This window comes from Solea senegalensis, linkage group LG1, assembly GCF_019176455.1.
Source record: "Solea senegalensis isolate Sse05_10M linkage group LG1, IFAPA_SoseM_1, whole genome shotgun sequence".
Taxonomy (NCBI): Eukaryota; Metazoa; Chordata; class Actinopteri; order Pleuronectiformes; family Soleidae; genus Solea; species Solea senegalensis.
The window spans coordinates 9,415,588-9,439,106 of NC_058021.1; the positions used below are offsets into that span (position 1 = coordinate 9,415,588).

The 23,519-nt window shown below is 40.4% G+C and overlaps 3 protein-coding genes across 3 annotated transcripts in view; all 3 read left to right on the top strand.

Moving 5' to 3' along the window:
- Positions 1 to 12,161, top strand: part of pik3r2 (phosphoinositide-3-kinase, regulatory subunit 2 (beta)) — a 28,387-nt gene extending 16,226 nt beyond the window's left edge. Inside the window, exons 3-16 of the mRNA XM_044030861.1 lie at positions 1,542 to 1,634; positions 3,509 to 3,583; positions 3,908 to 4,060; positions 5,544 to 5,754; positions 6,178 to 6,263; positions 6,366 to 6,468; positions 6,669 to 6,767; positions 6,876 to 7,056; positions 7,281 to 7,400; positions 7,623 to 7,765; positions 7,868 to 8,044; positions 8,132 to 8,203; positions 8,576 to 8,746; positions 9,036 to 12,161. Of these exons, the coding sequence (XP_043886796.1) occupies positions 1,542 to 1,634; positions 3,509 to 3,583; positions 3,908 to 4,060; positions 5,544 to 5,754; positions 6,178 to 6,263; positions 6,366 to 6,468; positions 6,669 to 6,767; positions 6,876 to 7,056; positions 7,281 to 7,400; positions 7,623 to 7,765; positions 7,868 to 8,044; positions 8,132 to 8,203; positions 8,576 to 8,746; positions 9,036 to 9,243 (1,892 nt within the window). The 3' untranslated portion in view covers positions 9,244 to 12,161. The remainder of the gene's footprint in view (positions 1 to 1,541; positions 1,635 to 3,508; positions 3,584 to 3,907; positions 4,061 to 5,543; positions 5,755 to 6,177; positions 6,264 to 6,365; positions 6,469 to 6,668; positions 6,768 to 6,875; positions 7,057 to 7,280; positions 7,401 to 7,622; positions 7,766 to 7,867; positions 8,045 to 8,131; positions 8,204 to 8,575; positions 8,747 to 9,035) is intronic.
- A 5,742-nt stretch (positions 12,162 to 17,903) lies between these two features.
- LOC122780845 (gamma-interferon-inducible lysosomal thiol reductase-like) lies at positions 17,904 to 21,242 on the top strand. The gene is made up of 7 exons (XM_044044229.1): positions 17,904 to 18,160; positions 19,267 to 19,455; positions 19,699 to 19,773; positions 19,850 to 19,936; positions 20,065 to 20,217; positions 20,589 to 20,657; positions 20,940 to 21,242. The coding sequence occupies exons 1-7, from the start codon at positions 17,999 to 18,001 to the stop codon at positions 20,970 to 20,972; spliced, it is 768 nt and encodes a 255-aa protein (XP_043900164.1). The 5' UTR covers positions 17,904 to 17,998; the 3' UTR covers positions 20,973 to 21,242.
- A 1,225-nt stretch (positions 21,243 to 22,467) lies between these two features.
- pde4ca (phosphodiesterase 4C, cAMP-specific a) overlaps positions 22,468 to 23,519 on the top strand; it is a 51,757-nt gene continuing 50,705 nt past the window's right edge. The window contains exon 1 of the mRNA XM_044029600.1: positions 22,468 to 22,581. Within this exon, the coding sequence (XP_043885535.1) occupies positions 22,540 to 22,581 (42 nt within the window). The 5' untranslated portion in view covers positions 22,468 to 22,539. The remainder of the gene's footprint in view (positions 22,582 to 23,519) is intronic.

The window sequence follows — 23,519 nt, forward strand, 5'->3', positions numbered from 1 at the left end:
ATAAAGTTGAGTTAGGCAACATATTTTGTCTTTTCTAGCATGGTAGAGGAATTACAAATACATAGTTCAATAAATAGTTTCCCTGCAGGTGCTTGTTTACTGAGACAAGAATGGCGAAGTTGAGCTACAACCACAGCTTGACCTTGTGCTGATAAACATAGGTCGGAGTGCTGACCAAACAAATGCAAACAAATCACATAATATTATACACTAATTTTGATGGTGTCCTGCTGATAGCAAATGCAGATCAGATAAAATGCTGATAAAAGCAATTGCCAATTGTGTATTGTTTGGTGTTTTAAAATGTATAAAATAATAACTGCACTGCACATCACAGAAATGGAGCAGGAGACACGGCCACGGCTAAGTTTCAGACAGATGGAGAAAGACGGTGAAAAAAAGGAAAGCTGAAAGAGAAAGATTTAATGAAACTTGAGTAAAAGACCAGGAGAGAGGAAAACAATGAGACAAAGTCCTGCAAGAGCAAGAATGAGATAGAGCACGTTAGTGAGAGAGTGAGGGCTGGAGACATCCAGGGAGACTGAGAACAAGAACCAGAGAGGGTGTGTGTGTGTGTGTATGTATGTGCATGTGTGTGTGTAAAAGACGGGGACGGAATGTGCTGACGCGGCGCTTCTTGTTTGAACTCCTCAAATTAATAATCAGCAGCGGTTTAGCCGAGCTGTGCCAGGAACAGGCGCCTACTGCCAAGCCCCGGCCAGGCCAGGCCCTCCCTGCTCCCAGCATTTCCCCCTACCTCCCCCTCCTCAGACCCCAGCTCACAGCTCTGCTTTGGGACGAATAGGAGGCGCTGCCTGCCGCCCGTCCGTCCAGGTCGGGTCTGGTCTGGTCTGGCGCACTGCCACAGGGCTTTTGCTTGTTCAGGAGTTTTGATTAAATCCTTTATTGTGCTCCACTCACGCAAAGAGCTAAGGTGAAACACTGAGCAGGACAGAACGGAGGGGAGAAGAGAAAGCAAGAGGGGAGAGAAGAAAAGGCAAAATAGGGGAGGGGAGTGAGGGAGGGAAATGGGATCTCTTTTTTTCTCTTTTGCTTTCTCCTTTTTCTTTCGCACTGAAAAGATGTTTGATTTAGTCTGTAGGGAGTTGTAAAGTAGATAAAGTTTTTTGCTTGGCATTAGCAGTTATTTGTGAACTTTTTTTTATTTTCACTCATAAGGGTAATGCCTATTTTCATTCGTTTGTACTTTTACCAAATCTGCTCCCCTGGTTTTATTATTCTTCCTATCATTTTTCTCATAAACTACACTTTCTAGACTACAAAAACAGGATCCTCTCTGTTTTAATTACATTTGAAAGGTTTTCGTTATATCACTTTGCAAAAAAACAGGTTTGCTTCTTTGTAACTATTTAGTGTTCTTCACAAATTGTATATGCAGTGTACCTAACAATATTACATGCACAGTCTGTATATCTCCAACTGCTCCTTGTTAACTGTTCCCTTGTCAGTGCTGCAGCCCCCTGGGGTCTTTCAGAGGCTTTGTGCCAGAAGTGTAACAGTGATTTGTGTTGTTGTTTCAGCTGTTTCTGTGCTGGACCTGAGTGAGCAGTTCACACCACCAGAGACGGCTCCCCCGGCTCTCATCGGCCTGATCCAAGCCATAGAGAAGAGAGGTATATCCATGTCAGCCAGCCATCGTATCCGTCTGTCCCACTGATTCTCTCTCTGTCCACCTCCCCGCCTTTCATCTACATGCAACTGTCTCCTTCCCACCATCTGCCTCTTGCTCTCATGCCAGCAGTTGCACAAGTGTAGATCTATAGACATGTGAGTGCAGTCACACAGTCACACAGATGTAGCACCAGATCATGCACACTCTCATTTGGTGAGAGACTCCATGTAGTTTTTTTCTACATGGAGTGTGGGTTTAAGTCAGAGGAACTTCATTAAGTTATTAACAAATAGTGGTTAGTGGGACATTCTCCCCCCCCCCCTTTTTAATTTTAATTTAATATGGTTATGGTGACAAATTGTGAAAAAATTCATAATGCCTTGGCAAATTCCTTCCACACAGTACACTTCAGTTTACTGTGAAATAAAACCGAGAAAACAGAAAATCTGTCTATTGAAAGATTGGGGTTCACCGAATATTTGGCATTTTGAAGGAATGAAATGATTAACTGATTATCAAAAGAACTGATTATATTCACACATGTGCACGTATGCCAACATTAACACACATGCAAATAACATTTGCATGCGTTTAAAGTACAGAACTTGTTCTTATTTGCAGTTTATGCTTTATACTAATCTCTAAGCTTCTATTGTACAACATACTGTGCCATTTTATACAGTATACAGTATTTACACAGTTAATGACATGAAGAAAGTTTATCTCTATACATTTTTAATAGTTGTTTTCTTGGAGTTCAAGTTTTCGATAGCTGTAAAACACATGTATATAAGATTGGTGGTAATCTTCCTTTTTGCAGGGTGAGTGTCAGTTAAGGGTGAATCTGCTGGTTGTGGAGAAATGTATTTGATGTATAATGTCAGTAAACATTTTCTTGAGGGTTTAATGGTCTTACTCATTAGTTTCAGGTCTTCAATAGAAAATGATATCTGTGATGAAAATTTTATACAAAAATGGTTGAAATAATCACTACTTATCTTGTACATTATGTTAAAGACAGAGTTTAAGAACAGAGCGTCAGAAACACCCACCGAAATTCTTCTTACACTTGTAAATAGTGAAACATGTCAATGTTAGAGGGGCGGCAGGATGTCTACCTTTGAATGTAAATACCGTAATGTAGCAGAAATACTGAACTATTCCCCAATGTTTGATGCACACACACACTCTGACTGCATGGTGTGGCTTTCACAACTAACTGAGACTGGCCTGTCCCAAGGAATTGTCTCCTAGATGGAAGCTGTCTAGACCCTGTGTGTGTGTGTGTGTGTGTGTGTGTGTGTGTGTGTGTGTGGAATTTCAGTCATTCAGAGTTAAAAAAAAGGAATATTTTCCCAGGTTGTATAAAATCTTTCTCTCCCTCACGGAACAATGTGCTGAAAAGAATCTTGTAATGCAGTATTTTAGTTTGGACAATTTAGAATGTCTGTGCTCTCTGGCATTCAGAGTCACTAAATGAAACACGCGTTTTCCACAATAAAAGAAGAAGAAGAAAAAAAATAGAAATAGGAACATTGGTTGGCTCTATTTTATAGCATTTGACAGACCACTGGATTAGTTACTGCTTTGTCATGTACAGGTTGTTGTTACATTGTCCAACTTGTGATAAAATGTCTGTGTTGAGTGTCTGCAAATGTTATTGTATAACATTAGCATAGAGTCATTCATCTCATTAGAGTGATCTATTAGTTGCCTTATTGACTTCCATATGCATTTCATATTGGCTTCATTTCTTGCTGTTTGAGTTTCTACTTTGCTCTTCTGGACTGTGTTTTTTCTTTTGTGTTTAGACTAGGTTTCTGTAAAGCTGTGGACTGTGAACTTCAAAGCGGTTGCATTTTCTTTCTTTTTCAGGTCTGGACACCAAGACCTTGTACAGGACGGTCGGCTCCTCTGGCTCCGAAAGCCCAGTGTACAGTCTCAGCTCTGGTGAATCCATTTGATAATAAATTGTTTAGTATGTACTGCACCGTACTGTACACATGCTCCTTTTTACCCGAACCTTACAATATGTATATTAACAGCATGTATATGTGTATGTGTAATCCATTCACTTTTCCTGCCCACTTTAGCCCGTCTGGCCTGGTTTGAACCCCTTAGTCCTGCTTCTTAAAAGTTTCAGGATTCCTAAACCGTAATGAAAGTGTCCAAAATGAATAAATTAGAATAAAGAATTGGTTGATTTATATTGGTGAAAGTTTCCCTGATCTTGCCTCTAAATCTCTTTGTATGCTGTATTTCTTTGTGGTCCAGAGAGTGAAGCGTGTCAGAAAGATGTAGGTTACCTCTCTGAGTGTGTCCTGAACTACCTGAGAGAGCTCCCGTCACCCGTCATCCCTGCCTGCATCTACCCTCACCTCCAAACTGTTGTCACACTGCAGCAGCAGGTCCTGCAACAGTCAGCAGGTACTGTAGACTACCTTATGGGGAAGTGCCCCAGCTTCACACTTGTATTACCTTTGTCCTATTAGGACAGGTTTTCAACTCTTATGTGTTCTTTACAGATGTGGCTCAGGGTTTTATTGATGCAAATCAGTGTTATTGGAACTCAGGTTGAAACATGGTAAACAAATGTGGTGATTGATTAAAAAAAAAAAAAACACAATACATAAAATGATCTGTAGTAATGTAACACTCAGTTTTGGACTCAAACATCCAAAGCCAGTGCCATAGTCCTAAAAAAAATTATGTTCTCTTTATGTAAATCTAAATTTTAAATCTAGTATTTTTGAACACATAGTTCCACTAAAAATCCAGTGTGTAACTCTCAAGGAATTCCGAATAAGTGCCACAACTTTACTCACCACACTCCACCACTACCCAGTTACTACAAAGTGTTTATCTAAAACCTGGACTGCTGAGTGTTCAGGTTTCTTAACAGTAGAGTCTAGCTTTTGTGGGGGGCTTCTTCTTCTTAAGCCATACTCCGAAATTGCTTTTACCAGTGCTATGATGCTGTTGTGCATCCTCCTAGTCTCGGTCGGTCGTGACAGAAAACAAATCACTGACTGTCTGCAGCGTGTGAATGTTGTCAGGCGTCAAACAGAGTCATGTTAAGCTGATGACAGTGTGTCCTCCATAGTGATTCAGCAGTGGTGCTAGATTAATGAGCACTGCTGCCAAAACTTTTACCATCATTAATATCAGTGGGCCACTAACAATTATAACTTGGAAATTAAGACAAAAAGAATTAACCAGCAATTATTTTTAGGCGACCCTCATGAGGACGATAAAGTGGTAGACGCTGGATTTTTAGGCCATTTAATTTAAAACTAATTTATTCTGAATGAATATTGGTTGTGCTTCCTCATCCTCATGGACAGAGGCACAGCTGTCCACACGCTGCTGATCATTTCTTTAGTGGAATCTCTGATTTCATTTCCAAATGACTTCACACAATGCTGATCATAATCAGCATTGTGTGAAGTCATTTGGAAATGGCATGAATGTAACTGCACAAAAAAAGCCATAAAAACATGCTGTGTGTTGGTGATCTTGTCTAAGTGGAAGAAAAAAAAAGTGCTTAAATGGTGGTAATTTTAGAATTACATGAGGCCTAAACTGAGCCTTGTATGCTGGTGATTGAGGTCAGTCACATGTCAGTGCTGAGAGAATAGAGTCAAGTGTTGAGAGACAGATGAGCTCAATGAGGCATGTTAGCAATGCTTGAGCGGATTCTCCTGTGTATAAAGGATTCCATGATTTAATTTCTGGTTCACACTGGTCCTATTTGCAGTAACAATCATTGTCCTCATTGAAAATACATTGTCATTACTCAAAGTATTCTCATGTGGCACAATCTGACTGTATAATTGACATTGTAGACATATTTATTCAGTGTGGGATTTCGTGTGTGCATGTGTCATGTTTATTTGAATCACTCTTCCAGATGGTGCGGTAGCTGGTAGCCATGACAGAGAGGTTAGCCTGGTCCTCGAAAGCTCCACTACAGTCCCTCTCCATAACTGCCTCACCCTTCAATACCTCCTCACTCACCTGGCTAAGGTCACCCAGGTGCAGGCCAGCAATGGCCTGGACACACACACACTGGGAAAGATCTTCGGACCATTGCTCATACGGACAGGCCCCTCCACCCCTTGGTAAATCATTTTCTTGTGTGTGAAGTTGAAATGATTTGTTCTGTGAGCTGTTACACCTGGTATTAACATCTGTCCTGACAGATCCAATCACATGAAGACAGCGTTATGTACAACTGTTCACACTTTGCATTAAAATACATCTTTCTCTGATGCGTCCTGAGGATAAATTGCGTTCACACATGTCATCTCCAAATGTGTTTTCTGTGAACGGATCTTAGTATATTAAGACATTGAGGTTCACACTGGTACTTAGAGCTGTCAGCATTTGTTCAGATCACTCAGGATGGATGAGAATTACCAGGTCTGATTAGGGTTCCGAGCTGCTGCAGTATCTAGTCTGAATCAGCTTAATATGCCAGCCGGTGTAATGTTGAAATGTTGATTGGGATCGATTAATTAATTCATTTATTGGTTGATTTGCAGGTTATCACTTGATGAGGAGTTCCCTGCCCTTGTGGTGGAGAGGTTGTTGATAGAGAAAACCATGGAGCAGGACCTCACTCCTCCAGGTGCCCTTTTTCTAATCAAGGCCTGCAAAGAGACATTTCGTGCATTTGCATCTTTTCATTTGTTTCCCGGGTTTCACTGTGTGTGTGTGTGTGTGTTTGTAGTTCTTCCAGCAAAGCCAGTCAAGTCAAAAATGGCACCATTAGCCAAGACGGACACAAGCAGCCTGCTGAATGATGCTGAATGGTACTGGGGAGAAATCTCTAGGTAAAGCATGAAAGCAAACGATTACTGTGAAGAAAGATTTGATCACAGTTAATACTCATTTTTCCATCTTTGTTAAGTTTTCTGTCTTTTGAGAGAAGGGCAGTGTTTGAGCCATGCGACAATCTTAAGAAATCCTAATTATTAAGATTTTGTGATAAAAGCTAAGTTGGCAGTAATGAAGTATGCTGCTGTATTTACAGAGAGGAAGTGAACGAGAAGCTGCGAGACACTCCAGACGGCACCTTTCTGGTGCGGGATGCCTCCAGTAAACTAGAGGGCGAGTACACGCTCACCCTCAGGTAAAGCTCCACCTCTTGTTTAAACCTTCCCTAAACTGACATACTCCTTAAGCCTGTGTACAGCTAAACTGGTTCTGATACTCCTGTGGCTCCTGTCTCCCCCTGCAGGAAAGGAGGGAACAACAAGCTCATAAAGATTTACCACAGAGACGGGAGGTACGGCTTCTCAGAGCCTCTAACCTTCCTGACTGTAGTGGAGCTCATCAATCACTACCGCCATGAGTCCCTGGCCCAGTACAACGCCAAACTGGACACCAGGCTTTTGTACCCCATCTCCAAATACCAGCAGGTTGGTGAAGCTGCAGATTTTGTCACTATTTGTTCAATACTGGGAAGTGAATTTGTTGCCAAATTCACTTCCCAGTATTGAATCGTCGAAATCCTCAGCAACGAAGTTGACCTCGTTATTTTTTTAGGAATAATGACAAGCACATTGTGCTTGAGATCTGTTTAGTTATGTTATTCATTAAACTGTCGTTGATATCACGCCCGTCTACTGTTTCCGTGTCTCAGCTGGTGAAGGAGAACAGCATAGAGGAGGTGGGAGAGCAGCTGAAGGTTTATCATGAGCAGTTCCAGGAGAAGAGCCGCGAGTACGACTGCCTGTACGAGGAATACACGCGCACCTCACAGGTAGGTGTTCACCACATAGAAATACAGAACACACACAATTTTAAAATGTATCTCACTTACTTGGCAAGCTGTTGCCAATGCACAGTGATTTGATATTAGAGAATTTTATCCACTTCATTTTGACGGAAAATAAATGTGTGGGTTTGAGCAGCATGAGGCTGAATGAAATACAACACAGATCTGGACAGTCATAGTTTTTCTTCATCTCCTTTTACTCGACAGGAGCTGCAGATGAAGCGCACAGCCATTGAAGCCTTCAATGAGACCATCAAGATCTTTGAGGAGCAGTGTGAGACTCAGGAGCGTTACAGCAGGGAGTCTTTGGAGCGGTTTCAGCGTGAAGGCAACGAAAAGGAGATACAAAAGTAGGTTTTTGCACCAACTCAAAGTTGCACTAAATGAATGCATTTTGTTTTGCTGCTAAATATTTCATACATAGACCTAAATGTATAATTCTCTTGGATCAGGATCCAGAGCAACTCGGAGCGTTTGAAATCTCGCGTGAAGGAGATCCATGACAGCAAGCGAAAACTGGAGCAGGACCTCAGACAGCAGGTCTCCGACAACAGAGAGATTGACAAGAAGATGAACAGCCTCAAGCCGGATCTCATGCAGCTCCGCAAGATCAGAGACCAGTATTTGATGTGAGGGGGGTTTGAAATACACACTCACACAAACAAGCATCAGACGTGTCTGTCAGCGTTAAACCTGTGCTGCTCCTGACTTTGCAGATGGCTCACACAGAAGGGGACAAGACAGAAGAAGATCAATGAGTGGCTGGGCATAAAGAACGATGCTGATGAGTGAGTGTTTCAAATGAAGCAGAGCCTGAGAAAATAGTTTGGGTGCCGTCGCATGTGGACTTACTTGCGGCTGCTGACGTTATCATCAGATGTCGCATTAGAAGTTTTACCGGCATCTCATAGCCAAGTCACTTCAACAGTACCTGAAGGTCTTCTCTAGTTTTATTTGCAACAAATTGGAAAAAAATCATGGAGATGCTTTGGTGGTGTTGTTTTTTTAAATTTAGTCCGATGTAATATGATTTAGCGAAACTTCACTCCGAAACATGTCATTAAAAAGTCCAGGTTAAGACGAGACTAACACAAGAATACATGTTTTCTAACATCATGTAAACATACTGAGGTGTTTGCTGCGTTCTTCTTCCTCTTCAGCTCCTACTCGCTCGAGGAAGATGAAGGCTCACCCCACCACGATGAGTGTACCTGGTATGTTGGTGACATCAAACGAACCCAGGCTGAGGACATGCTGAGAGGCAAATGTGACGGAACCTTCCTCATCCGTGAGAGCCAGTCGCAGAAGGGCTCGTACGCCTGTTCTGTAGTGTAAGTTTGTTTTCCTTTTTTGTTTTTATCTCATGAGCTTTTCACACTAATAATGGGGTTTTGTGGACTAAACAATTTTTTTTTTTTTTCATGTCTGTGTGGTAAGTCTGCAGTCAGAAGCTAACTAGAAAGACTAGAAACAAGGCAGTAATGAAAAAAGTGCACATTTGCGCTACAGAAAATTTACAAACACACAATTGGGAGAGTTGTCCTGCCTTTAGGCTGTAACACTATTGATTTTAGGACAATGTAGATCATCTGTAAACATGAAGACTGTCCTTCTTTTCAGTGTGGAGGGGGACACCAAGCACTGTGTCATCTACAAGACGGCCACAGGTTATGGATTTGCTGAGCCCTACAATCTGTATTCATCCCTCAAAGACCTGGTTCTCCACTACAAAAACGTCTCCTTGGTCCAACACAATGACCACCTGAATGTAAATCTAGCCTACCCAGTCCTGGCCTGCTCTCAGAACCAGAACCAGCACTCCAGATGAATTTGCCACCAGCAGACGCCGTTGGACGCCTACCAGGGTGGGGAAAACTACATTTTCACTCAGATGCACTGTGGGAAACAAAATTCACTCCTGAACAATGTTCATGTGGTCAAAATGGCGGCCAAAAGAGACTCGACAGCCACCATTTAAAATCCACACGTTTGGCTGGAGCCTGGTGCTTATTTCACACACTGATCCCAGTCCAGTAAAGAGCACTCCCTGCGAGCTAACAGCATGGCTTAAAAATTAGAACACCGCTAAAGGTAACTAAAGCACTGTACAGTTAGCCTGGCTGATGCGTCGACAAGAGTGTCACATTAGCCAGCCGTGACTGTACAGTGTGCGTGTACAGTGTGAGGAAATATCTTTGGTACAGAGAAACTAAATGTGTCAAAAGAAGATACAAAATAAGCACACAAAAATATGTGTGGAAAGATGGAATGGGATGATGGTACAATTTATTTGAGGCACTATTGTTGTTTTGTTTTCTTCTCTTTTTTGCCTTGAACACGTGATGAGTGTCCATAGACAAAGGCCCAATCTGTCAACCCCAGACTGCCTGCAAACTCTGTAGACCAGGGGTGCCCTATACGTCAATCGCGATATACTCTTATTTTGAAATGCCCATACGGCTCCACAGGAAGTAACGGCAGTATATGTCCATAGCTTGAGGCAGTTGTTATGCCGTGTGAGGCGAGCGGCACCTTCGGACAGTTCACGGAACGTACGACACTGACTTCCCTCCAAAAATATATACATCTATGTGTGTATATATACATATATGTAGATCATTTTGACTTTTAAAAGTGTGGGCACCCCTGCTGTAGACAAAAGCCTGAGCTGTTATCCACTACATGGACTGGAACCAGGCTGCTCGCATCACACCTACAAGCGGCTGAGGGACTGTGGACCCAGGGGGGGTTGTCAGCAGAGCCTGGGGTGAAGAAGAAGAGGAGGAGGGAGAAACGGCTGGGTCTTGTTTAAGTGCCATAGCAATAGCTTTGAATGACCACAAGCCTGTGTCGCGAGAGCAAGGAAGGGGGCACGTTTAGGTTGATGGAAAGAAGGACGGAGGGAACGAGCGCCTGTCGACATAGACAAAGCTACAGCTTTAAAAATACACACGTAGGTATATATTTTTATGAAATGATCTTTATTTCCAACTGCTTTGGCTTGTCTCGCGTCTCTCTCTCTCAGCGTGGCCTCCTTATTAATTGACGAGGTACGACATACAGTAAATACTGTATATCAAGGTAGAAATGCATGTGACATATTTGGTATATTGTGAATATAGAAGTACCTTTTAATCACAATACACTAGATGGAGAGGTGCATTGATAAATGCAGTTCGACTTAATTCATGTTTCCATTTAAATGGAACTTGATTCCTGTATTAAATGTTTGTCTTTCAGTCTTTTTTTTTTTTCCATCCTGTTAAATACTGTAGCACCTGTAGCCGTTGACTTAAGGCTTAACTGTTAGTGCTTGTCGTGAGTGTCTCGTCTCTACACGCTAAAGACACTTGCAGAGCATCAATCTATGTGATTTTTGTATCTTCGGTACTGTATTTGCTTGGTCTCTAGTTTAGATTGGATTGATTTAGCGGTACAGCGTCCTTGCAGATGTTTTATTGTTTTTGTTTTGGGGTTGTTTTTTTTAAATCTGATTTGCTCGCGGTACTTCTTACCCCTCGTGCTGGACTGTTCATTTCATCAGAAGCTTGACTTACAGAGCTGTAGAACATTGGTGTACAAAAAGAGAGAGTACGCGGTAATATAACTTGTACAGTATATTTCAGACGCACATGCGGACCGTGCATGTGATTTGTTTTTGTTGTTGTTTTTATAAAGTTTAACCGCTGTGTCTCTTTATGTTTTCAGACTATTTGCTATGCTCTTAGAATCTGTTTAAGGATGCACAGTATCCAACTAATGTGAGCCAAATGAAGGATGTATTTTCATGTAGCAAGAAGGAGAAAAACAGAACCCGTCTTTGTGCCATCCAGCATGGTTTCTGTGGTCTGAGAGATTATCAAGTACGATGTGCATGGAGTAGTCCTTCGTTTGGATAGTGTTCCCTTTTTGTTGTTGATTTTTTTTTTTATTAGGTGGTTGATAATTGTGCTTTTTGTAGAGTATATACAGAATGATGTGTGGTGAATGTAGTAGTACTATGATACTGTAGTACTATTTGCACCATAGTCATGTGGGGGGTAGTACATTTTAAGATGTACAGTGCTCAGAGTATTTCCTCTTGTTCACTTGGCTTAGCTTCTGCTCACAATACAGCTACTTTGTGTCAAAAGCAGGATTAAGCAGCGCTTAATGTTTGGTTGACGGAATCCGGGCGTCACATGACGTCGCTTTTTTAAACAGATTTATGACATTTAGAAGAATATTCTCACAGTTCATAGATATAGTAGGCTCACTTTTGCTATAAAGAAAGGTATTTTTGGAGAAAGGTAATGAAGAGTTCATACGTCATTGGCAGTATAACGTTTTAGACAAAAAAAAATTAAGAAATGCACTGCTTTTTTAACACAGTAAAGAGTTACATGCATTTATTTTTGGTGAGGAGGGTTAAAAGTTGTTAAGTTGCTCCTAAAAGCTGATTTCATAATACTGGTGCGTATGGTGAAAGTAAATCTTTGGTTCATATTAAGCCCGCGTTTAAACTATTGACAGATTCACAGAGTTCAGGTAGCAGCATTTTCCACTCGACACACCGGTGTGATATATTGTAACACTCTCAAGTGAGGAAAAAAAAAAATGTAACTCAGCCTGAAAAGTTAAAATCATTTTAATTTCAGTCAGGACGAATCAGTTGTACTGTACTTTGCACAAGTAGAAATCCCTAGAATTTGATTCTGATGCTTCTAGTTAGAGGGCTATTTAAAAAAAAAAAAGGGAGAGAGAGAACAATTAGACGACAATTAGAAGTGCCTTTTTAGTCATTGTGATGAGCTTGTTCTCCCTCGCTATCATCACTGGAGCTTTGCTCCACAAGATGGTGCCGTCACCACACATGCTGCGTGCCGCGGTTCACACGTCTGCTCAGCTGTTGTGTGTGTGTGTGTGTGTGTGTGTGTGTGAGATATAGATAGAGAGTGACAGGTTGTAGTTGTGCCTATTTGTTGTTACATTTATATAATTGTTACATATTCCTTCTCTATATTTTGGGGGCTATACAACAGCAGGGTGCTCTCTCTCTCTCTCTCTCTCTCTCTCTCTCTCTCTCTCTCTCATCCAACTTCCTTTTTTTTTCTCTCTTGATAAAACTCAGTTAAGATAGAAATGTGAACTGTACATATCCACCACCCAGTTGTTTTAAAGCTCATTTTGATAAGCTGTCTCACATCTCTGTGTTTTGTGGTAAGAGTCCGCCGTTCCTGTCGTGGACACTCGCCACCGCTCACACATCCATTAATCCAGTTTGTTGGACCAACACGTTTTTTGCGACTGCACTTTTGTCCTCTCTTCTTCCACACGTCACTCCAGACAGTGTCTCATCACACAGCAACCATACAACTGTCTTTCCTTACAGCACGTCAGGAGCGAAAGACGTTTTTTTGTTTTTTTTCTTTGTTTCGCAGTCAAACAGCTGTCGTGTCGTTTTGATGTTTTTGTAAAAAACTCTTATGCAATTTTATGTCCGTTTAGCGAAAGTGTTCAATTTAACGAGACAAATCAACACAAATTTTTCTAAATGGTCACTTCATCCCAATTACTATAGTCATTTTTTGTACACACTTTCAGCAGCATATAAACATGTTTTGTTTGTTTTTTTACTTTGAGACTGAAGATCATCCCAATACGTGTTTTTTTGTTGTTTTCTTTGGTGGGTGGGGATTTCCACAGTGACTAAAACAATGTTCCCAAAAAGGATTTGCAGATCTGCAGTTGACTTTTTGAAAAGTAACTTTAAAATATTGTTACATGTTTTATGTCCGCTGTATGTGGAGACAAGTTAAATATGTATCTCACTGTGTGGCCGTGGAACCAGGTGCGTGGATAGATACCACTAGGAAAAAGTGAAATATTGGGATGTTTTTGCGGGCGACGTGGCTAAATCAAGGTTCCGTTTATTTCACGAAAGGTCAACTTGTTTCAGTGAGTGACACAATCCGTGTGGTTCTGCTTTATTTTAATTTACTTTAATTTAATTTAATATAAGAATAGAAAAGTGGGGCCGAGTCATTTTAATACAGCAGTTGTACTTCTACACTATGATCTGCCATATATGCCATGTACATCAGGTTTAATAGCTAGAAGTAATGTATAACGTAAGTAGCAATGAAGCTCGTTCCCGTCGTGGGACGTGTGCGGAACAGTGAGAAGATGAAGACTTTTATTAGACGCGTCTCTGAAACTCAAAGCTTTTCATCTCGCGAAATTCGTAAATATGCATTTGTGTCAGAGCTTCTAAGTAAAAAATGGGATAAAAAAAAACACAAACATTTTTCTACATAACACGTGATAATTCAAGAAATAAAAATATTTTTTCATCAGCTTTGGTACACTGTAAATCATATATATATCTTGAAATGGCCTCACACACAAAGCACATCTTTCACTGACTATAAGATCACATTATATTAGGTGTCTATTGAGGTTTGAAGAATGCGATACATACTAGAGAATAAATATTTTGAAATATATTCTAAGATATCTATATTTTTGGATTATGTAATAATTCTGGTTTGGGTCGCGCTTGAAACAAATCGGAGAGAGGTTTTTGATGTGAACTCGATCTTTAGACTTGCTCCACACGGGTGCTTTGTATTCGAGCAGTTATTGAAACGCAAGCGTTTTACTAATCGGCTGCAGTGAGCGTAACCGCAAGCGACAAAACACTTTTGTGGTTACAGTTGATCCACGTACGTGTAATCTATCGCGCATGAATATCAGGTGCATTCAGAAGATGAAGCAAGCTCATGTATGTGTTGATATTTACAGAGCAATATGTTAAATGCAGTCATGGCTGTTTTGCATTTATTGAATATTAGAAGAGTTGCTTTGTTTTGTTTTGAACATGAGAAACCTGTTTTTGTCGTATGGAAGTTTCTGGCTTTTGTGAGTGGAGGCAGTGTTAAAAAAAAAATAATAATAATAATAATAATAATTGCTCCACAAGAGACGTACTTGGAGTGACGCCACACAGATCCACCACAGATTGAACACCAACGCTGTAAAAGTCAACTGTAGAAGTTACTACTGTATCTTCCTTTGGTGGAACTCTGTGTTTGGCTTAAGTGGAAGTAAAAAAAAACAAAACAACAACCATAAAAGTAAAAACTGTAAATCTGACAGAAATGGTACTTGATTCAACGGTTCATGATCACTCCTATGTGCAGATGTGTGTACATGGAACAATGATGGCATTAGAAAGTGTTCTTTTTATGGTGCCTGAGTATAAATAATTTTTATTTTTGGCTTTTTAAAAAAGCTAATAGAGTTGTCTGTCCATGTGTTGGTTATTGCTTTGTTTGTTTGTTTATATCTGTTATTGATAACCTTACAGAGCCTATAAAGAAAAAATAAGCTAGCTTGAATATTTTTCCTCCATGCAGAAAGAAAAAATACAAATGTTTACAGTATGTAATTAACCAAATGGTAAATATGCGTTTGAGAATCAATCTGTCCCATCCTCAAAGTGGTCGCGATGGATTGATTTATATTTCTCGATTTCCTCTGTCATTTTAAACTTGAACATGTTATGAATGCTTTTATGTTTTGTTTTGTTTTATTCTGTTTTTCTTGCTCTTAATTTGTACTTGTGACATCAGTGCTCCCTCAGTGTCAAAGTAATAACTCTTAAGAAAGTTGCTCAACAAGATTAATTTGTCCATAATACGTATATATTTATCATTCTTGTTCACTTTCTGCCTGCTGACTACTTCACCGTACACTGAGCCTTGTACGCGCAGGACTGGTGTTGCCGTTTCATCTTTTGCTGTTTTATATTAAATCGTTCAATCGACTCAATTGAAAGAATATTTTAAGGGTTACTTCCAGCGTCATGTAAAACTAAAACAGTGAACCAATACAGTACTTAAAAGTTTGGACGTTCAGGAAAGATATTGTCTTTTTTCTTGATTTTTGCACTACGTATCAAATAATTCTGAAATGCAAAGGCTAATCATTTGTGGTTGGTCGGGTGATTCCTTAGACCAAAACGCATCCAATAATATTCTCAGCTCGTTTTTGACTTCCTGCCTGTTTCCAGTCAATGAGTTTGTTTCATTTATTTTTTTGACTCTAGGTTTGATGTGATGCAGTGTGTTTCACTGGTGTACAGTAGTTGATAGTCAGGATCCAGAATGAGTGAGTGATCCACGTGGAGACGAGCTGAGCAGCAACATTTCGGCTGCTCTTCTGTTGTTTCCCAGTCAATCGGCAGCAACGGATACTTTTCTCAGTTTTAGAATGTGGTCTTTTTCCTCTTGTCAAACATGTTGAATGGAAATGGATGGGGCAGATAAAGCTACTCTACACCAAAGTGCAATTGAACGTTGAGGGAGCACTGTTGTGTCACACAGTAGAGGCCTGTTAGTAGTTGTTGTGCCCACTCCCTATGCACGGAAACCTGGTTCTTTCTTCTCTTCCCTTGTGATATCCTTCCTCCGTTGGTCTGTCATAATTCAGATGCAACATTTCTTTCCCGTGTACAGCTTGCTTCAGAGATGTTTGTCCTCAGAGAGGTTCTCTTTCATCTGTACGGTTCTTTCTTTATGCTGATGCAATGATTTTAAAAGACAATAAAAGACTTAAAATGGAGCGTGCTCTCATGACCCCGGTTCTTTTTTTTCCTGCTTCATCATCCTGTTGAGTTAATCATCCCTGTGTCACACTTCAAGTCATGTCCTTGTTGTTCCCTGACTGACGTAGACATCATTTAATTGGAGTCACTTTACAGGTACAGAGGACACCCGGTGGTAGATTTTTTGACCTGTGCTTATAGAGATGGCCTTCTGATGCCTTGGTTTAATGACTGGTTATTTGAGTCACTGTTGCCTTTCTGTCGTTTCTGAACATCTCTGTAAACTCTCGAGATGGTTGTGTGTGTGAAATTCCCAGTAGATGAGCAGTTACTCTGGCATCAACAACCATGTCCTATTTAATGTCACTTAAATCGTCTTCCTTCTCTATTCTGATGCTCAATTTGAAACTTAGCGGGTCATCTCGACCATGTGAAGCATATTTACATGCTGATCATCAATGTAATCACCCTTGTGTGTCTATTTTTTACTTATATTGTGTTTGTTTTAAATAAAATTTTGTGTTGTTTTGTTTTACAGCCCCTTTTTTCTCCCTCAAACCCCCCGCCTTTTGCCAGGCCACAGTTGTACATAAGCATTTTGTTCTGCCTGGTTAAATAAAGGTTAAATACAAATGAGTAAAGTAAAACGTATAATATGCCACGTCGTAGGCTGATGTAATAAAGCAAAAACACACAACGCAACTATGACAGACTTTTAACAAAATAAAGACAAACTGGGAAGTGGCAAACAGGAAGCAGAGGGAATCACACACTTGTGTTTTTTGGAGGGTGTGAGCTGTGTAGTGTGAATGTTCTTGAGCAACTTAAGGAACAGCGGTGAAAAATCCCATGAGACTTCAGTTCTTTTTTCTGTGGAAGAAGAAAGAACCCCCCACTCCCCCCCACCGGAGGAAAAAGCATGGGTGTAAATAATTCAAACGAATGATGTCTGAGTTCCATTTAGCTTCTTCACTTTCAGGGTGCATGCTGACACTCGGGCTGCCCGTCAGAGTCAAGAGTCCTTCCTGAGCCGAGGACGGACTCTCTCCTAACATCCTGGACGTGTATAAATGGAACAGCAGAGCAGACGTACGTCACTGCATCGCTGACTGATGAACTACTCTCGAAACATCAACTTGATAGAAAAGTGATGTTTCATATAATCCAGCAGTTGTTTATGAGAAGTAGGTACGTCAGTTGTCCAGTGTGTAACATTTAGGGGAGGATTGAGTGGTAGATATGGAATAAACTACCCATCAGTATGTTTATATGAGTGTATCATTGCTGAATTCAAGCTATTTCACTATTAATAACATTTATCTGTTTGCTTTATACTCTTGCCTTTGCAGCAAGTGGACTTGGGTTCACGACCCGGTCAGAACAAGGGCCTTTCTGCATCCACTGTCACGCCGCGAGTGAGAGAGTGGATGGTTGTTTGTCTCCATGTGGCCCTGTGATGGACTGGCGACCTGTCCAGGGTGAACCCCGCTGTTGTGACCCTCATGTGGAGGATAACACGGAAGAAGATGGGTTGTCCTTCAACTGGAAGGTTGTGGGTTCAATTCCTGGCTCTGCTAGTCTGTATGTGTCCTTGAGCAAGACACTTTACCCCATGTTGCAGCGTGTGAATGGATATGAAAGATCAGACTAGAACATCGCTATATAAATATAGACCATTACCAACTCTTCTTCTAATGGTTTTATTTGGTAGAAACAAAGATAGTTAGAGGAAATGTAGTGAAGTAAAAGTTGCTGAATTTTGTACTTTTGAACGGGTTACAATTGAGTTGTAGATATGTGCAAGAGACTTGACGGCAGCTTCGAGGTGAAACTCTGCTGGTAACAGGTGACGCGCCGTGGTCACATGACCAGGGAGCCAATCATAATTTAAAAGGTGGAGCTTTATTTGAAGTAGCAGCAGCAGCAGAAGCACTGTAGCTAAGTGTAGTCGTGTTGTGAAGTCAGTGTTGTGTTGCAGCTGCAGATAAAGATAAAGATGAAGTCTCCTGTGCTGCTGCTGCTGCTGCTGCTGTTAGTAACCGTGTGTTTGAAGAGTCAGTGCTGCGCTCTGTCTCTGTCTGTGTCTCCGTCTACATCTTCATGCTCCCTCCCTCCATCACAGTGGTGCTCGTCTCTGGACTCAGCCTCTCGCTGCGGGGTAAGTTCACTTCAGCTCATGAGGTCAAACAACAACAAGACGTTATGTTCTGTTGGTCAGTGTTTAACCTCCGCGTGAGTGTCGTTAAACCGGTTAACAATTTAAACCGCCTGGAAACCACTCAATATCTTAAAGGGACAGTTAAAGAGACTATTGTTGAGAATATTGTTTCTGGTTTCTTTGCTCCACATAACACATACATCATTAAAAGTGTATAAAGTTGGGTTGTGGGCAAAACAAGACATATAGTTTTGCCCAAAACCCAATATGTTTTGGGTTACAATGCCACGAAATGAACGAAATGACTCAAAAAAAGATTAGTTCAATTTACTGTCTGCGAGTAAAAGATCCGAATCAGTAAAAAGAGTCGAACTTCCCATCACTACATGTCCGGGTGTGTCACTCTGCAGTATGGTTAATTTAGAGTGCAGTACCCATTTAAACCTCTAGGTGCATTTCGTACATTCATCCCCTGATGAGGAACATACATGAAGTAGCTGCTAATGCTACCTCTAATTTATAGCATTATATAAATTGAAGGTCTAATGAATTACAGAATACAGAAAAAAGTAGCCGTGCGGTGAAAACCGTAGTAGAGAGTAGGATATAATCATGGTGCAGAGTCATTGTACAGTGTGATGCCTTGAGGAAGGAGATTTCTCATCACACTTCCTCAGTGGTGTGCATTTGTTCTCCATTCATTAATTGTTAGTTTCACCGAAAACCAACACACCCAAATGAACCGTTTGATCAGCGAGCTGCACTCCCTGACACGATTAAACCATGTGGAAAAACAAACAAACCGAGAATGAGGAAGTGAAACGTTCAGAAACATGACTCAATCTGAGTCTGTGGCGTTTTAATACATGTAACATGTAACTTTAGTCCCTCATCAGTATCTTTGCTGACACACGATAGTGTCACATGTTTACACACCATGAGTGGCTCAACAGCTGATTTTAATTTGGCATCAAGTTACATTGATATTGTATATTGATTTTTGAAAAGTCTGGACCCAAATCACTGGCGAGTCACCTCCTGTAACGTGTCTGAAGCTATAGAGATCAAACTCAAGTCCACCTCTCCACTTTTGCTCCCTTGTGCAGGTTTTGAAGCAGTGCCTTGAGTCTATCTTCACCAGGTCCAAGCAGACCGTTGATGCAGTCCAGGTCGGGCTTTACTACGAGAGTCTGTGTCCCGGCTGCAGACTTTTCCTCACCACCATGCTCTTCCCCACTTGGGTCTTGCTGCAGGAAATCATGACCGTAACTCTGGTGCCTTACGGAAACGCTGTGGTAAGTCGTGGGATTATACTTTCATCACACAAGAGAGGCAGACGGGAACATAAAATCCACAATAAATAGAGCCTAACATGGTCAGAAAATATATATATATATATATATATATATATATATATATATATATATATATATATATATATATATATATATATATATATATATATATATATGTATATATATATATATATATATACCGCGGCTGTTAATCTGTAGCATTTTCCTCACCCCCAACTCCAGGAGAGACCTGATGGGCAGAAGTATGTTTATGACTGTCAGCATGGAGAACAAGAATGTCTGGGCAACATGATTGAGGTAAAGTGTTGCCTTGTGTTTTATTCTACTTTGATATACAGTACGTGTATAATGGTGTGTATGTTCTTCCTTTTAGACGTGTTTGTTAAACATGACAGAAAGCGCTTTCCCCATCATCTTCTGTATGGAATCCTCAGCTGATGTTATCAAGTCGGCCACGAGTGTAAGGAAACGTGTGTTTGTGTGTCGGCCATTAAGCTCTAATCGTCTGTTTTACTACCTCCTCTTTTCCAAGACATCAACATATTCTTTCACTGCAGCTATTGGATGTTTGTTTGTTTGTTTTTGTAGTGTGTGGAAATCTACGACCCCGATTTGAGCTTGGACAAACTCAAGAGCTGTGTGACGGGGGATCAGGGAAACCAGCTGATGCATCTGAATGCCATGAAGACCAAAGCGCTGAACCCCCCGCACAAATATGTGCCCTGGGTGACCATTAATGGGGTAAGAGTCTTACCCCGGTGTCTTAAGACCAGGTCCACACTGGATGCATCTGTTATTAAATGATCTTTCACCACAGTTTCAGCATCTACACTGGGTAGACTGTTCCTGTTTGAAAGTAAAATCATTCAAGTGTTACAGTTTCCTATTTCCATTTTAAAAAAGATAAATGAATACCGTACAGGGGAGTATACTATATAAATTCTACAGGTGTGTCCCAATAGTCAAAGCTACATCCTCCAAGTGTGCAGAGACAGAAGTCAGTTCCCCTTCTTCTTCTTCTTCTTCTTCTACTAATAAATTCCAGCAGCCTGTTCACTGAGAGGATTGTTTTTTTTACAGTCGTTAAGAAACTCATTTCTCTTCATTTGCAGGAGCACACAGAAGATCTTCAGGATCAAGCCATGGATTCTCTCTTCACTGTGGTCTGCAACATGTACAAGGTACAGTGGTTGTTAATCACATCTCGTCACACGCAGGCTGTGGTTCAAGTGTTATCTGTTAACTTGTTATCTTTCAAGTGGAAGGTCGTCGGAGTCGATGTCTGTGCAGGCAGTTGATACATAGACATGTGATTGGAATACACTAAATACAACCACCTTTACATCTGCCATTTAGTACAGTTGCACTCTGGGTATTTTACAATTATGAATATCCATTATTTCTTTATTTGTCTGGACTTCTAATAACCTATTTGGGTTTCTTTCTTCTTTTTTTTTTTGCAGGGCCCTAAACCTCCGGCCTGTGGAGGAAAGTAGAGACACTAAAAAGCTACAGCCGTAAGGATGAAGGAGCAGTGCAGCACTAGCTGTTACACCTGCTCTCCTCCAGGTGTGGCCTGGCCTATAATGGCTTAATGAAAGATATATTTTTTTAATTTGTGATTTTACAGTTTCCTTTCTAAAGGGAAGACTCGATGACCTCAATTTTTTAAAATGACCAAATTATAAATGCACTGAATACTAACTGAGAATTGTCTCGTTATTGAAAAGGTAAAAACTGAAACAATTAAAAACATGTTTGTCTCATTCTGCCTCTGGGTTTGATAATGAAGGTTCTCATCATTGTTAAGATGAAGTTCAGTGTTTATGTGGGGACATAAATGATCTTGTTTTAAAGATAATTTAAATTGTTAATGATAAAAATGTTTCGAGCTTATTATTTTAGGTGGGTAGACTACCACTGTGGGTATAACTCTTACATTTTTATTGGGATTATGAATTGGGATCCATCTGTGGGTCCTGACCCAGTCTTTGGGGGACGACTGCAAAATAGATGATGACAACACTGTCCCACAAATTCATCATAACATAATTGCTTGTTTCATGATTCATATTTCGACTGCAGCTCTGCTCTTGATGTATACGTTTACTGTTCGATTAGACGGTATTATATCTTATTAGATCTTCTTCTCGGTCCCACTGTCACCTGAGTTTATAAAAGACACAAACGTCACGTTACATAGAGACGGAGGTCAGAGAGAAACTCATTAACCTGGTCTATGATTCTACCATAATAACCATACAAGTGATTTATTTTTTATAATTATATGTTATTATTTAGCGAACCAGAGAACCTAACAGAAGGCATAACTGAGAACAACGGTGGGATTAATGAGATAAAACCTGACATGTGACAATGTTTAGTTTTTCTCTTTAAACGCTTCATGTGGGTGCAACGATATAGCAGTCAATTATAGTTCACAGTTAGAAAAAGTCAATCATTCAAACTTTTTGTTGTTGGCTTTTTTTACATATACTGTGTATATATATATATATATATATATATATATATATATGTATGTAATATATATAACACAAAATACATATATATATAAAAAAACCTAAATGGAAAAGTTTTAGGTGTCAGAAGTCTAAATGTCTGGATGTTGGTCATGTGATGCTACAGTCTGATAGACACACATGAATAAGGAGCTGTCATGCAGGAAGCTCCACTGCTGCAGTCTCACCTCGCTGCCTCCAATCCTTACACTTTGTCACCAATGCTCATTTTGCTCATTATGAAATAAAACATTCTGGTTAAGCTGTCGGCTTTGACAAAGGAAACCTTTAACAAGAAGGAAACAGGAAACGCAATACGTATAAAAACACCTTGTTAGCAATTAATCAACCACCGGTGACTGAGTTAATGGCAGCCGAGTGTTCCTGAGGAGGCGGGTCCATGTGCTTCTTCACTGAGTGACAGCCCAGGGTAGTATTGGTGCCAAAGACTTCTTCATATCTGATGTTAAATGTGGTTCCTGTATCCTCCTCTGTGGTATTTCCTTGCTTGTTGTCTGGTTCCCATGATATAGTAGCAGAAAATATGAGGAGAAATAACTCATCAAAATTTTTCAACTTCACTGAGGTAAGAGATACTAACAAAGCCTTTTTACTGAAAGAAAACATTCAAATACAACAGTCAACACTGTTTGTATCCTAGCCGCCTAGATGTCTTGTTTATTTTTACACATGTTTTAACACATGTTTATTTATTATTCATTCATTGATATTGATATCCGAGCTCAGACAGGTGTCACAATAGCTTTATACAAGTGAACAAGATGGTTTTCTGGTGATTGTTTTGATCACGCTTTGATTTATTGCTCTGTGTTTTTTCTTGTGGACAGACTTTTGTTTTTAACATTTTAACAGCGAAAAGATACATTTGGATGTACAGCATTTGTCTCATGTTCATTGACTTGTGGCAAATATTGAACGATGTGTTCAAACACAAGCCTAATTGTCAGTGATTTCTGTGTCGATGTCTTTGTGACTTCTGAGAAGAGAAATCCACTAATGACAAAGAGGGGACCGTTTGTGACGGTGATAATCCACAGTGTTCTGGCTCGCTCTGGTCAGAAATAGACACGGAGAGTGTGCTAACAGTTTATTGGAAGGTGGAACTCTGGAGCAGATGGAGAGATAAGGTCACAGGATGCAGCAGAAAACAAGCGCCGTTGTCTTTTTGCCCCTCAACATTGCTGACGCTCAAAGACAGCTGCCCTCAGAGCTAAAGCCTAAAATGTCATCTCACTGTGAGCGTCAGGACCCAACATCAGATAAACTTTTCAAAAATAAATGCCACGTGGGCTTTCATAAGCGGTGACACATTTTCTGCCAGTAGATTACACATGTAACCTTCAGATATCAAATATGTCTTGACTATTCAAGAAGGTCGACCTCTGTTCCTTTATTGATTCCTGAGACATTTAAGCATGGAAATATAAAAGTCAAGCCCATGACAAAGGTGCATTAGTAGTTCTAGTATCTAAAATGAAGCGAAAGAAAATGAAGCTTTTTCAT

Excerpts from the sequence above, each read along its gene's own strand:
- LOC122780845 (XM_044044229.1), top strand. The coding sequence starts at position 17,999 with ATGAAGTCTCCTGTGCTGCTGCTGCTGCTGCTGCTGTTAGTAACCGTG. Across the intron at positions 19,456-19,698 it reads TGCCTTACGGAAACGCTGTG|GAGAGACCTGATGGGCAGAA; the intron begins GTAAGTCGTGGG and ends CCCCAACTCCAG. Across the intron at positions 19,774-19,849 it reads GTCTGGGCAACATGATTGAG|ACGTGTTTGTTAAACATGAC; the intron begins GTAAAGTGTTGC and ends TCTTCCTTTTAG.